The sequence below is a fragment of the Colletotrichum paranaense genome (genome assembly GCF_030867605.1).
Source record: "Colletotrichum paranaense strain IMI 384185 chromosome Unknown Scaffold_8.1, whole genome shotgun sequence".
Classification (NCBI taxonomy): domain Eukaryota; kingdom Fungi; phylum Ascomycota; class Sordariomycetes; order Glomerellales; family Glomerellaceae; genus Colletotrichum; species Colletotrichum paranaense.
Window position 1 is genome coordinate 693,623 of NW_026848966.1, and position 13,785 is coordinate 707,407.

Genomic DNA, 13,785 nt, shown 5'->3' on the forward strand with positions numbered 1-13,785 from the left:
TGGATTTGCGGTTGGTGGCATTCGGAGTTTGAAACGGAACCTTTGATATGGCCAGCACCGATGTTCTCTACGCCCTTTGTACGATATAATCGTGGGCGCAAACCAGCTGAGATTTACACACATTCAAATACCAATTTTTCCATCCATACCTTGTTGCATGAGACTGGAGAATGGTGTCGCCTATGTTCTCCACGAGAGATATCTCTCCTAGACAAATCATAAGTGAAACACACCGATCAGTGTCATAGCGGAACTCTTTCCGAGTTCCGCCCTCGATTTGCGCGTGAGGAACCGCCGGAAATTCCGCCGCTAGCCCCGCCATCCCACCTCAAACAGAAGCATTTTGGACGCCGATACTCAGTAGCATTCGATCATTAGAAGAACCTCCGATCCGCGCCTGTGAAGAATTCCAGATCTCGATGGTTTTTGAAGGGGGTTAAGTTTTTTGGAAAGATCCTAACAGTCACATATGGTACAGAAAGTTGCATGCGCACATCCTTTGCAAGCTCTTCCCATCTTTGTTGGAACGGGCAGTTGCTACATGATCGATCTACCTACGAAACATGCCTCCAATCGGATGTGTAATGTTCCCAGTGATAAACATGATCTATAACTGTTATTCGCAGTGAGATTGTATCTCGAGGAACATCGACCTATGATGAGAGCTCTATTTCGACTTTCAAGTTGCAATAGTTGTGGTGATGTGAAACCCTGCGGACGCCGCCATTCCGCAAATATTTAGCTCAAGACCATCTATCCCTTCCAAGCTTAGTCCGGCTAGCAACCGAGTCAGGTAGGTTCCTGCTCTTATCTCCATCCCCATACGGCCGTCCAGTGAAGTGACTACAATTTCTGAGTCAGTACTCCATCTTGTATTCCTGGGGAAGGGAGTGTTGGAGAACGAGTGATCAATCAAAGACTCCCAATTAGTCAAATATCAAACGCATCCCGGGAAGGATTTCGGGTGTGACGCCGGCTTTGACGGATAGTGATCAACCCCCACTGAATGCCAACCTACCCCAGAGATCTAGCGGCTTAAGTTTGCGGGGTGGCGGGGGTTAATGTCCAGCCAAGATCCTTCAAAACCCCCCGGAAACCCTACCTCTCAAATTCCGCCCTTTTTCTCTCGACCTCTTTTATCGTTCGATTATCATCCGACTGCTTCGCTCAAAGAAGCAGGTCCCAGAAAAAAAGAACGAAGAAGAGAAGAGAGCGGAAGGAGATCACGTGCTATCACTTTTTACTTTTCAATTGGAACATGGATTCTCCAGAATCTCCCAGCTCGGTCGGCGGCGGCGACGGCCCGCAAGCCGGATCCCCCGGTTCTCAGAAGAGCGGAATTCCGAGTGCCCCAAAGACCCGGACCACTCGAGGGAAATACATTTCCAAGGCCTGGTAAGAAGACCCATCTTCGGGATTCCGACGTTAGCAGACGATGGTCGTTGCTCTATACTGATTACGTTTCGAAAACCTTGCAGCTTTGAGTGCCGGAAAAGAAAGAGCAAGTGTAATGGCAAGAGCCCTTGTTTCCGTTGCGCTCGTCAGGCATTGACCTGTAGGTCGATCTATTCCTCCCATTGCCGATACAGAGCGAAGAAGACTAATAGCCTTAGGCGCATACCCGGCCTCGAAGAAACCACGCAAAGACAGAGGGAATAGCGCGTAAGTATACAGCTTGAGATGGACACGGTATTTTGTTGACTAACCTAGTACTTAGCGATACCGATGCTCAAGCTATCCAGTCTTTAAGGGATCAAGTAGCTTCTCTGCAAGGAGGCCTGGATCAGTTACGACGGCACCAGTCTCAGCAGCCGTCGGAAAGCCAGTCAAGCCCTCTCCATTCTGAGGTTGCACCAACAGTGCTCCAAGATCTCCCGGTCCCATTGGGCAATCCGGATGATCAAGTAGTGGACCCAGCACTTCAACCGGACCCCATTGTCGTAGATGTTGAATCCTCCACTAGCCAAGACGAGCCGCAACCATCCGCCAGTTACACCTTCAACATCAGTCTTGCAAGAACACATCTGCGGGCACGGGGCATCGGCACCGCCGATCACGAGACCGGCGGGATGCCCGGATCTGTTAATCCAACTCGTCCGCCTTCACCATCCATCCAAACAGCCTTTGGGTTAGACGTCGGGTCAATAGATCCTTTGTGGCTAATCAACGAAGAGGAAGCTGTAAGGTTATGTAATGTGTATGAAGAAGAGATTGGCATTCAGTACCCCTTCCTCGACATTGGGTGGCTTATCGAACGAGTTCGAAGCCTTTACCATGCCATGAACAGCGGTTCTCGCCTTGGGTTTGCCTTTGCCGCAATCCCAGGGCCGACAATTATCGATCCTCAAGATCTAAGCTTGGTTAAGATGGTGCTATCTACAGCCTTGACTGTAGAAGCTGGAGGCTCAAGTCAACTTGGCAGGTCCCTATTTCTCGATGTGAGGAAATCATCACACGATAAGCTCTGGGAATCGGCGAGCATCAAGTCGACTATGCTCTACATCTTACTCGTAGGTGTCGCCTTTTATTGGGTTGAAATTACAAGAGTACTAACAATAGACCTCCAGGCTGTTTATAGCTTTATGACTGGTGATGATTTGCAAGCTTGGAGACTTGTCGGCATTGTTGCCCGATGGTGTTTGGAAATGGGCCTTCATCAGTCAGCAACCATTAGCAAAACCTTCAAGGATGCCGGGAAACGTAAGATGGCCATGCGGCTATTTTGGTGTGTCTATACACTGGACCGGCGTTGGGGCTTTGGCGCAGGGCTGCCCTTCGTGATGCATAACTTCGATGTTGACCAGCAATTACCAGAACCTGTGAGTTACACAAAACTCAGCCACGACGCTGCTACAGTTGTGGGGGAGATATTTATTAACCTTCTTAACTGCAGGATCAAGATGTTCCGTATCTCAGAGCCATGGTAGAGTACAGCCGAATTGGCGACAAGGTTTGGGCGACATCGTACAACTCAGCAAGAGCAACTGGCGCCATCAGAGATGACGAAATTTCCTACCTGTTGTACCGCATAGACCAATGGTATGAAGACCTTCCAGAAGACTTGAGGCTATCTTCGAATGAGCAGACGGCCAGTCCCAATACGAACTCTACGACATCTAGAGGTCTTCAACGGCTACAAGTCTTGCTTCATCTGCGAGCCAACCAGATGAAGATCCTTCTTCTCCAACCTTTTCTCCACTCAACATCCAGTCTCAAGTCAAACAAATCCAAGGTCCAGTCACTCGTCAACCTAGCCAAGGACACCATACAGATGCTCGACTCTCTTAATAAATCAACAGACATCTACCAGAACCAACAAATGTGCTTCAACCATTTCCTCGTCTCCGCTCTCGGAGTCATCTTCCTAGTCGTGGCGCTGTCGCCAACGGAACATGGCGCTTCGGTCCGCGATGAGTTCCACACCGCACTGGACTTGATCAGGGGTCTCAGCGCCAGATCCTACGTCTCAAGCCGACTCTGGAGGAGAATAAGCGACCTGCGGCTCGCGTGGCGAAAGCTGGGATTGAATGCTCCTCAGTCTAGGGAAGCCAGAGAGCCTAGTACGCAGCAGGGCAACGCGCTGGTCACGCCACCCACCTCATCTGGAGGGATGGACATTCCACCTGGAAGCGTGCCGACAGGTGTCGATGATGGGTTGCGCGGCCCAGAGCTTGATGCATGGCCAGCGGGTTCGGGTGAGCCTTTCACCGAGGCTCAGATGGCGCAGGAGCTGAATGACTTTTTCAACTCGATAGATGGCGGGGGAGACTTTGGGATTCCTTTACCCGTTTTGGGTACCGACGGAGACGGCCTCGACCCAGAGAGAGGTCCCGAAGATGCGTTTCTTGTGGACGATATGAACGCCTCCATGGATGTGTCACACTTATTTGTAGATATGCTATGAAATGACATGATGTATCATCAATCGTTCAATACTTAGCCATCCTCTTGAACCATGATTACGTGAAAGCTGCTGCATCTGTCGACTCTTCTACATTTCGGCCTCTTTACGATGCATGATGTTGGCAAGAGTTAACCAACAGAGGGATCGCTGCGGCCAATGAGCAAGCTTCATGTCTTTCTGTTGTTGAGGAGCCTAGAGGACATGAGAATCGGCTCGAGAGCCTCAAGCTGGCGATGACTGCTCAGGATCTAGGCTTATTCACGACCATCTCTCTTCAAGCCCCTCAACTCACAACCTTCCCCAATTATGCGGAAGGCATAATACCATATTTACTACAGACAATGATTCCGATCAATGCCCGCATCTCTCCACATCCAACTACTCCGTCAAACCCCACGTCATAGTGTGACCTGTGCGGCCTCCGCGCGACACCGGGACGCGGGGGCGGAATTTGGAACTGCTATTCCGACACCAAACCACCGTCTCGGGACCCCGCGATTTGGCTCAGGCCAAGGAGAGGACGAATCGCGGGGAACTGTGAATTCTGATGTGAGATTTCCGCCCAATGAGTTATCTTACATTATAAATGATTTTGCTCGTCTAGTCTGTCGTTGTAATCAGAACCAACAAAGTCAACGACCTCAATCAGCAATTACAGTCTGCGCCCTGTACATCCTGCCCATCATGCTCGTCGCAGAACTCGTACAAGGCCTCGTCCATGAGGCAACCCACCGACCGACCGAGTTCCTCGCCAAATTTTTGGGGGTCGCGGTATTGGTTTACTTCATCGCAAACGAAGTCGTCAGATCGAAGGCTCGTCTACCCGCTTGGCATGGCCCAAAGGGACTCCCCGTTATAGGGAATCTGCACCAGCTTGGCGGTAATGCCTCGCAGGTGTACAAGGACTGGGCCAAGGAGTTTGGTGCCGTTTATCAGGTCCAGCTGGGCAATCTCCCTGTTTTGGTTGTGAACACTGCTGCCGCGGCCAAGGTTATGTTTGGAAACAACTCGCAAGCAACTGCCTCACGACCGGAGCTCTACACTTTCCACAAGGTATGTTTCATTGTCTACTCAGATCGAAATTGAGATCCCTAACATTTGCGCTCTAGATCGTTGCCAATACTGCTGGCACCACAATTGGTACATCTCCCTACAATGAGTCTCTCAAGAGGAGGAGAAAGGGTGCAGCATCCGCTCTCAACCGCCCATCCATTGAGACTTACATCCCCCACCTGGACCTCGAGACAAGAGACTTCCTCAAGGACGCTCTGAACTACGGCAAGGCAGGCAAAGTCACCATCGACCCGCTTCCCCTCGTCCAGAGACTCAGCTTGTCACTGGCAGTCACGCTGAACTGGGGCATGCGATTCCCTAGCCACGACGACGGACTGTTCAAGGAAATCACGACGGTTGAGGGCGAGATCAGCCGCACGAGGAGCGTCACGGACAACATGCAGGACTACATCCCCCTCCTCCGATACAACCCCTTCTCGGCCGGGAAGCGCCACGCCGTGGAGATGAGAATCCGCCGCGACAAGTACCTGTCTAAGCTCAACGGCGATCTGGAGGAGAAGATCCGCAACGGAACGCATGAGCCGTGCATCCAGGCCAACGTTATGCTCGATGAGGAGGCTAAGCTTAACAACGTCGAGTTGACATCGATCAGTCTCACTATGCTTTCTGCCGGCTTCGAGACGTTTACTGCAGTATCGACCTGGGGTATTGGGTTCTTGGCGACGCACCCTGAGATTCAGCAAAAGGCTTTTGAGGCGATTAGAAAGACGTATGATGAGGGAAACCCGTTGTGTGATGCGCATGATGACCAGACTATTCCCTACCTCCGCGCTTTGGTTCGCGAATGCTTGAGGTATGATTAAGATGTGGCATTCTTGACAACCTGTGACGTCGACTAACTCTCACTCAGATTCTTCACTGTCCTTCGCCTCTCACTGCCTCGTGCCACGAACAAGGAGTTCATGTACGAGGGCAAGCTGGTGCCCAAGGGCACCGTAGTCTTCTTGAACTCTTGGGCTTGCAACATGGGTCAGTCACTACTCCCTTACAGGAAAACAAACAATTCCTAAAACAGCAAACTAACTCTTCCTCAGATGGCGACCTCTGGCACGATCCCGAAGTCTTCCGCCCCGAGCGCTGGCTAGAGAACCCCGAAGCACCCATGTTCACCTACGGCATGGGCTACCGCATGTGTGCCGGAACCATGCTGGCTAACCGCGAACTGTACATCACCTTTCTCCGCATGCTGGCCAGCTTTGAGCTGTCGTCAACGGACAAGATCGACACCGATCCCATCACCGGCGCTGCTGATTTGACCAACCTGATTATCACCCCAGGCTCCTACAAGGTCACCTTCACCCCCCGCAACGAGTCAGCCCTGAGAGCCGCCCTGGAGACTGAGGTCGAGCACTGATTTCGAGTTATTTGGCATTCGCTATCTGAGATGTGGGGGAGATCAAGTCTGCCGGAGGGGGTATAGGATGGATGAATGACAAGAATGGAATACAGGTCCACCATGGAATGAATACTGCAGCATAACGATTCGGGACGGCGCCATGCATTGATTGACAGGATGGAAGAAAGCTGGGCCAAAGTCTAGCATCCCATTTATGTACCAATAAGTCAAAAAGTAAAAGAAATATCTTGAATTTCCGAAACCGAGAATCGAACTCGGGGCTATGCCTAACCTCTCACTCACGGGAGCTCATGAGAGGGCATCATGTTGGCCACTACACCATATCGGATTGTTTGATGCTGAATCTGTTCGAAATTGGATCCTTAGGTCGCGGGCTAGGAAGCGGAGTTGTGTGTGAGCGTGATGGGGTTCGCATGAAAAGATGAAAATTTGTCTCTTTGGCTTGTGGGACGGTGGGTCACCTACATGAAGTCGTTACAGGGCAAGACCTGTCTCTGAGATATGGTGGAGAACTTGAGGTGCGGATAGTCTAAAAGCAGAAAGGGTCTGGTATTCGAGGTCGATGGAAATTTTAGCGATGGTCGTCAAATATTTATCGAGTTTGGAGGCCGAATTGAGCTGCTCAATGTCTTGTCTTACGAGTTCCTCCAAGAAATCGCACCGCAGTTCATCATGCTAGCGAATTGACTTGCTGGTGTTAGTGATGAAGTTCCCTCAGGGGTTTAACAAGGCACCTTGTCAATAGGCTTCGAAGGTCAAATCAGCGGGAAAGGATTCAAAGATTCTGGAATCAGTCAACCAGCTACTTTTAATTGTCTCTTATTGAGATTTATTCAGCTGCCGCCACGTAGTGATGGCCAATACCGCTTTGAGGATTGATGCAGATACCAGGCCGCCCGGGCTCGACTCCTCCATAGACATACGCTGCTTCAAGCTCAATTTCTTCGCCAGTGAGTGCATCAACTGCACCAAAGTCATGAAGAACCCCGAAAGCGCTGTACGAACACTGCTCTCTTCCACCTACGAGATGCGCTGACGCTTTGAGCAAGATCCTGTACGCATCGTCCGCCACGTCAACGTCTGCCTCTAAAACCACTTGGATAGTCTGAGTTCCGCGAGGCGCTGGCGGGATGCAGTCCAACCTGAGAACAAGTACTTCGTCGTTTTTACTCGCATCTGGCAGCTCGCCCTGGAAGACTGGTATGACGATCCTCGTCTGTCCGTCCACTGTCGTGGTGAAGGTCATGGCCCGAGTACTCGGGAGTATTGTGTACCGTTGAAACACCCGATGCGCCTCGCCTCCGATGATCTCGAGAAGGACAGATCGTGGATTCACCTCAAACGTACCGACTAGTTCATCATATCTTCCGTGTCCACAGACATTCTCGGCAAAGACAGCCGCGCCAAACGTGACAACTTCGTCGTAGTCCCACGTGTCTGGTATCAAACGGAGACTTCCTGGGTAATCGAAGATCGCAGAGGCTCCGGTACCGAAGAAGGCCTTTACCATGGATCTCAACTGTGCCGGTTCGGTGTAGCCTCCCACAATAAGGACTTTTGAAATGTCGTTGTTAGAAAGATTCGCGCTTTCGATAACCCGACCCAGAAGGGGTAGTGTCTTCTCGAGTGTCTCCATCTCAGTTGCGTCGAATACCGAGCTCCCTCTCAGCTGCTTTTGATACATCAATCCGCCCACCTCTTTGCCAATCTGGTGATCACTGACACTGGCCAGACCTTCAAACACACCTGCATCAACCTCGAACAAAGATACCTCGAAGGTTTCTCTTCCTAGGTCATACACAATGAAGTGTAGTTCGTCGTCGAGCTTGTCTATGCCGAGTCCAATAGCAGCGGCGGTAGGCGCGTTCATGATGCGAAGGACTTCTATTCCAATGGAATCCCCAGCCTCCATGATGGCATCGCGTTCTTCCCTGGTGAAATATTGCGGTACAGTCACGACCGCCTGTTCAATGGGCCCAAGTGTCCAGGCCTCGACCACCTTTTTGAGTTCCGAGAGGGCTTCGATTACCGAGTCTTTGAAAATGTGAACTTCGTGAGGATTGCTTGAATTTAGGTGAGGGATCGGGTGCTTGATGACCTGATGTAGGAAGTACTCGGGTTCGGCGGCATCGCAGACCATAACACTGATAGAAGTCAGCACTCACCATCGATGAGTGTGCTGCAGACCGTAGTCCAACCTGGAATCGAATAGAGCACTTGAAAGACTTGGATCACTTTGTGCATGACGTGCCAATTCATCCGACCCCATGATCGTGAAACCTGAAATACAGTCTGCTATCAGTCTTACACTGTCTCAATTCAATAGTAAGCTTACTCTGGCCATCAAGCGGTATCCTCCTGGCACCGCGTTGTATCTTGCCCACGCTCGCATACCAAGGTCCGAGGCTCTTTACAACACAACTTGTATCAATTACAACGCTCATGAGTGCTTTGGAGTTCCGAGGAGACACTCACGATAGAAATGAAGCCAGGCTTACACGCATCCTCCCAGTCAGTGACCTCGAATGCAGATGCACCAGAGTATGCTAGCGATAATGACAAGATCAAAACACCGAGTAGTCCAAAGCCAATGGCTCTATGTCTTTCTGAGGAAGGCGGCATCTCGGTCAGCTTCAATTTTCTGTCATGTGTCGGGGTGTCGTGAATGCATAGTTTTCAAGTATAGCGAACGCCTTCGGCAATGGAGGCGACGGTGACCTGGCCCTTCTTGTAGGAGGATCGTGAGGCCAGCTCAGCTTTGACTGAGCATGTGGCGGAAAACCTGTTCTTTTTTTACAGGAAGTACGGCCATCGTGGCCTGTTGTTGGCGAAGGCAGCTGGGTGCTTAGTGAGCTGACCAGAATATTGATCCCACGCTAGCTCATACTGCTCACTTCGGTAGGCTACGTCTCTTGGTGCTCAAGCTAAGAGCCGAGCTCGCATCCCAGTTTGATCTGACCTCACATTCTAGGGAGACGCTTGCTGGTTGTGGCTAAAGATTTTAAGATGGCATCTTCTCCTTGAGGATTTGAGCGGCCTGAATTCGTGACGAAAAAGTACTACTCCTGAAGTCCAAGATGCCGCGCTATCAGCAAAGAATTCTTGATGATGCTCTCTTGAAGGTACCTGGCAAGGAGCACCTTGCTATAAAGATCGTAGTTCGTCGCGATTGGTGTGAGTGCATGTGGTTAGACAAGGGACGATGCTGAGAACCTGAGACGAAAGTCGTCCTGCTCGCTCCCCGAAACGCTTGGAGAGCACATGTACCAAGCCACACCTGACCCACCCGGCCCCAGCCGTCATCAGTCGCCCCACCACGGACTCCTTATCGCTCGCGCAGCTCCGATAAGGCTCCCAACGACAACGGGAGCCAGTCCTCTTCCGTCATCTTCACTCCTTCAAGTCGCACTCTTCCCAAGCTATCCCCCGAGGCTGTCACCATTCCCAGAGCTGAGCCAGCAAGCATGACGAACGCACGATCGGAATGACTGATCCCACGTACACGGTCTTCGTCAGACTGCCCATTCTGCGGGGCGATTTCACGGATCCCCCTCCGGTGAGTCCATGAGTCCATCCGCCCATAGCCGTCCGGGTGCCTGTAGCCGCGGGACCGACACTAATGCGACTCCACGATGCAGGTCAACTGGGATTCCGCCAAGGACGATGTGCTATGGAATATCATCTCTGGCGCAACTAAGCAGGAGATTGACTGTAAGTTATGGCTAGCATTTTGAACTTTTGAGCTTTTGAGCATCGCTAATTTGTGTGTAGGGAATGAACTGTAAGTCCTGCCAAGGAACCGGAATCACACCATCGAGCTCACTCGTTCCCTAGAGCCTTACATTTCGATGTCACCGTCGATTTCCTTCTTCAGCAAGTAGCCTACTTGACCGAGAGGCATACCGCGCAGCTTCGAGCCCAGGTCCGAAAAGCCACAGCTGCCGCCAAAGGCTCCTCTGCCCCATCCCCCGTTCCTGGCGCCGAGCCACATACTCACCAACGAACTGTCTCCGCGCTATCCATCCGACGCGATTCGCCGCTCCCTCGGACCGATACAAGTACGCCAGCGACGCCAATAACGAGCTCTCTTCGGCCGAACATCACACGAAATGCCTCCTCAGGTACGATAACACGCAACCTGGGCGGCGGCTCTACGACCCGCCAGAGCAAGCCTGCCACTTCGCGGCCATCCAACGACAATCAGCGACGTCGCCTGTCATCGCTCCCTATTCAGAGTACTCCCAGGAGCCCCGAACCGACTTCGCCTGAGGCCGATGAGCTGAGCTCACCCACATCCTCGGACGATGAGTCCAGTCCAGCGCAATCGCGCATCATCCGTCGCCCACCCCGCTTCCAGCAGCGTGACGGACCGACTGATCTCGAAGACGAAGACGAAGACACCGAGCCTGCATTTCTCCAATACAAGCCGCAATCGTCCAACACATCAGCGCAAGATATGGGTTCGACTTTGCGGGGCGACCCTCGACATGCCCGACGGACCCCGAAAGGCAAGGAGAAGATTCACCACTCCGAGACGTCAGATTCGTCGACCAGTTCGCCCGCCATGGTATCCAGGGGTCCTTCAACAGGGGAAAGACGCCCAGCTGGCCCACTCTCACCGCGGCGTCCGGCCGAACTGTCTGGCAAGAGTCCAAGTAGAAAGGGGTACTCGCGAGACGGAAGCGACGGTACACCAAGCATGGGTAGCAGCTTCAGTGACTTGGATGGTAAGCTCTAGAATCACTCATCGTTGTTTTGCAGTGCTAATTGACAGTAGACGCCTCTGTGACGCAATCTGCTCTCGAGGAGGCCCTCGCGAGTAAGATGCAAGACGGCGGCATCGGGAGCAGATTTAGCATCAGCCAAGCATTTAGAAGCCGCTATATGCCCAAACCTGGTCAACAGTAGCAGCGTGTGCATCAGATTTTGATTTACGGTAGAACATGAATTGGTTGGGTCGAGAAGCATCTCTGGCGTTTAGGTAAGATCACGAAGCGGGTCAGAATGCCCATTTTTGCTCAGTCAATTATGGTTGTTGGGATAGGAATTGGCGTTTAATTCAATTCAGTCTATGGACGTGTTCCGTTTGATGTTTTGAGTCTCTTCCTCCTGGAGAACTCCAAAGACTGACAAGTCTATCCAGCAAACCCAGCACACCACTTCAGGGTTGACAAGAGGTCGGGAAGCACGCTCATCTTTTCTCGTCCGCGTTAAAAACAAAATAGGCGCTATGTGCTTCAAGGATATGCTGATTCTAATCCATCTTACAGTCGCCTCTAAAGCCATCAATGATGGCATCCCATCTTGATCTGAATATTGCGGTAGACCAGGGAATAATTCAATCGAGACTCAAAGCCAAACCACCAAACAGCGGCGCGTTGTCCAACAAGTGTCTCCTCCTAAAGTTCATGATCGCACCCTTTCCTGGGTACGCATTTCATGGCTCTCGCCTCTCTCGGCTTCACAACTGTCAGTCTACAAACACCCTGAGCCGCCGGGAAGAGAAACAACTTACCATCCGAGTCATCCGTCTTCGCCCCTTCATACGGGTCCCACGTCTTTTTCCTCGCCGGGAGCGGTTTCGTCAACGCTTTCCCTCCTCCTTGGAATATTCCGTCTTCGCCTTTATGATGCCTCGTGTCGTGCAGCCGGTGTTCGTCGTCGTCATCGTCGTCAACCCTCTCGCCGTGTTCCGCACGACGCCTCTTGGCCTTGTGTGTGCGGTAGAAGAACAGCGCGCCCACGACGCCAATGAAGACTATGACAGTGCCGATGATGGCTCCGATCTCGCCGGCCGTGAGGGCTCGGGGCGGCGGCGCTGGTTGAGGACCGGTGCGGCTGTCCCCTTCGTAGAAAGACATGGCTTGCGACTAGAGAGCGAGGGAGGGAGGTGTGTGTGGTGTTTTGTGTTTTGCCCGTTTGAACGGCAGAGACGCTCAGATGGCCCGGTCTAGGGAGCGTTGACAGCGGGAGAGGCGTTCGATGGCGGTCTGGGGGATGAAAGGGGGGGGAGAACAGGTAATCATGGATCGAGATGGGAGCTATGTCACGGGCGGGCGGGCGTCCTGGAGCTCTTTGCGTACACGGGTGATCCGTGAATTTGGTGAAGCAGGACCAGGAATCCGGAGATCTTGTAGGAATGAAAGATCGTCCCGGGAGGAAACAAAGCGTCTCTTCTTCCTCGTCCCACAGTAGGAGAATTGTAGAATCAAGAGAGAAGTAGCAGACTACAATCCCTTGTGGAGGACGATCCTGTTAAGTTGGACTGTCCGTCCATGTCTCTCATCTACCCCGGCTTTCTTGCTCTACCTACGCGGGAACCCGTACGTAGATTCTCGCCCCCTTTCTCGGTAGGAGGGGGGGTGAGGGAGTCTGGTCTCATCCATCTGCGGTTCACCCCTTCATCTTTGCTTCTGTCGCCAACGACGGACCGGCTTGGGAAAACCTCACCGAATGGAGGACCGATCCTTCTGCGGCTAGCCGAAACGGCACTCCGGTTTGGCGGTCAGTCGTTTGTGCGGCTCTAGATTGCGGTGTTTGTCTGCTAACTAAGTGAAAGTACCCTTTCTGTGCTTGGCTGTGGCTCTGTTGCTCTAGTCTATTCCTCGACTCCCTCTCCCCTCTAGAGCATTGGCAGAGAAAACGTGACAAACAGAAATGCAGATCGTGTTGGAAGAAGAAATATGTTGGTTTGCTTGCTTCCCAAAGGGGCATGTAAGAGATGTTGGAGCATGGGTGTCCGCCTCCCTTCCCGCAATCCAACACTAACCTTAGATCTCATCCGTTGCGCCTTTTCCACCTTTCCTTCTCCATCATATATCCGTAGACCCCCGGTCTGTTTTTGTTTGCTAGTGAAGATGCTAATGCCTTGACTTCTCTTGTCTTGCTCCAACGGGACGATGAAACTGGCGGTCTTGGATGAGGGGCTCCTCCACGCACCTATCAAAAGGTCTTCAAGTTTCGAACGACTTTGACCGATGGCTCTGAAAGTCTTGGACACAAATCCAATCGAGACAGACCTCTTTCCAAAGGAAACAGTGAGTATCAGGCGGAAGACACACGTAGCTCACCCTTGGTGCCAGGACGCGCAATATCGAATCAGCTTTTCTGTATCCTGTGATCCCCCAACTTGGAGCAAGAGATCTGGGTGAGAGCTGTCGAGTGGGCTACACGCATCGACGTTCCCGGTGCCACGAGACAGGTTGAACCTCAAGAATCCGGCCTCTCATCCTCCTCTCCCAGAACGGGGGCCCCGTCACAGCCCAAATTTGAAAGCTCACTCCCGCCTGTCATCTCCCTTTAGCCCGTCACCCAACGAGACACAATCGGGTCTACTTAGCCCTTGCACAAATACGACGGCACGGTCGGTTCCCGTGAATGTCTAACGCGAACCAAAAAATCGCCCTTTTTAATGACTCGTTGAACGAAACTGGAGCTTTAGTTCAATCCT

At 52.0% G+C, this 13,785-nt stretch overlaps 6 protein-coding genes across 6 annotated transcripts; 4 read left to right on the forward strand and 2 right to left on the reverse strand.

Annotated features, from left to right (window-relative positions):
* Positions 1-1,258: 1,258 nt before the first annotated feature.
* Positions 1,259-3,904, forward strand: CPAR01_10089 (fungal specific transcription factor domain-containing protein; the record flags this gene model as incomplete). Its single annotated transcript, XM_060494352.1, has 6 exons — positions 1,259-1,395; positions 1,479-1,555; positions 1,614-1,662; positions 1,718-2,510; positions 2,568-2,819; positions 2,894-3,904. 6 exons carry the CDS (start codon positions 1,259-1,261, stop codon positions 3,902-3,904), a joined length of 2,319 nt encoding a protein of 772 aa, XP_060346534.1.
* A 684-nt stretch (positions 3,905-4,588) lies between these two features.
* CPAR01_10090 (cytochrome P450) lies at positions 4,589-6,332 on the forward strand (the record flags this gene model as incomplete). Its single annotated transcript, XM_060494353.1, has 4 exons — positions 4,589-4,957; positions 5,014-5,771; positions 5,829-5,947; positions 6,013-6,332. 4 exons carry the CDS (start codon positions 4,589-4,591, stop codon positions 6,330-6,332), a joined length of 1,566 nt encoding a protein of 521 aa, XP_060346535.1.
* An 832-nt stretch (positions 6,333-7,164) lies between these two features.
* Positions 7,165-8,957, reverse strand: CPAR01_10091 (PrBiP; the record flags this gene model as incomplete). The annotated part of the gene is made up of 3 exons (XM_060494354.1): positions 7,165-8,479; positions 8,534-8,615; positions 8,834-8,957. 3 exons carry the CDS (start codon positions 8,955-8,957, stop codon positions 7,165-7,167), a joined length of 1,521 nt encoding a protein of 506 aa, XP_060346536.1.
* Positions 8,958-9,596: 639 nt separating this feature from the next.
* On the forward strand, positions 9,597-9,803 carry CPAR01_10092 (uncharacterized protein; the record flags this gene model as incomplete). The annotated part of the gene is made up of 1 exon (XM_060494355.1): positions 9,597-9,803. One exon carries the CDS (start codon positions 9,597-9,599, stop codon positions 9,801-9,803), a length of 207 nt encoding a protein of 68 aa, XP_060346537.1.
* A 16-nt stretch (positions 9,804-9,819) lies between these two features.
* Positions 9,820-11,243, forward strand: CPAR01_10093 (uncharacterized protein; the record flags this gene model as incomplete). The annotated part of the gene is made up of 5 exons (XM_060494356.1): positions 9,820-9,891; positions 9,974-10,046; positions 10,107-10,116; positions 10,170-11,062; positions 11,113-11,243. 5 exons carry the CDS (start codon positions 9,820-9,822, stop codon positions 11,241-11,243), a joined length of 1,179 nt encoding a protein of 392 aa, XP_060346538.1.
* Positions 11,244-11,741: 498 nt separating this feature from the next.
* Positions 11,742-12,196, reverse strand: CPAR01_10094 (uncharacterized protein; the record flags this gene model as incomplete). Its single annotated transcript, XM_060494357.1, has 2 exons — positions 11,742-11,794; positions 11,851-12,196. The coding sequence occupies 2 exons, from the start codon at positions 12,194-12,196 to the stop codon at positions 11,742-11,744; spliced, it is 399 nt and encodes a 132-aa protein (XP_060346539.1).
* Between the last annotated feature and the right edge of the window lie 1,589 nt (positions 12,197-13,785).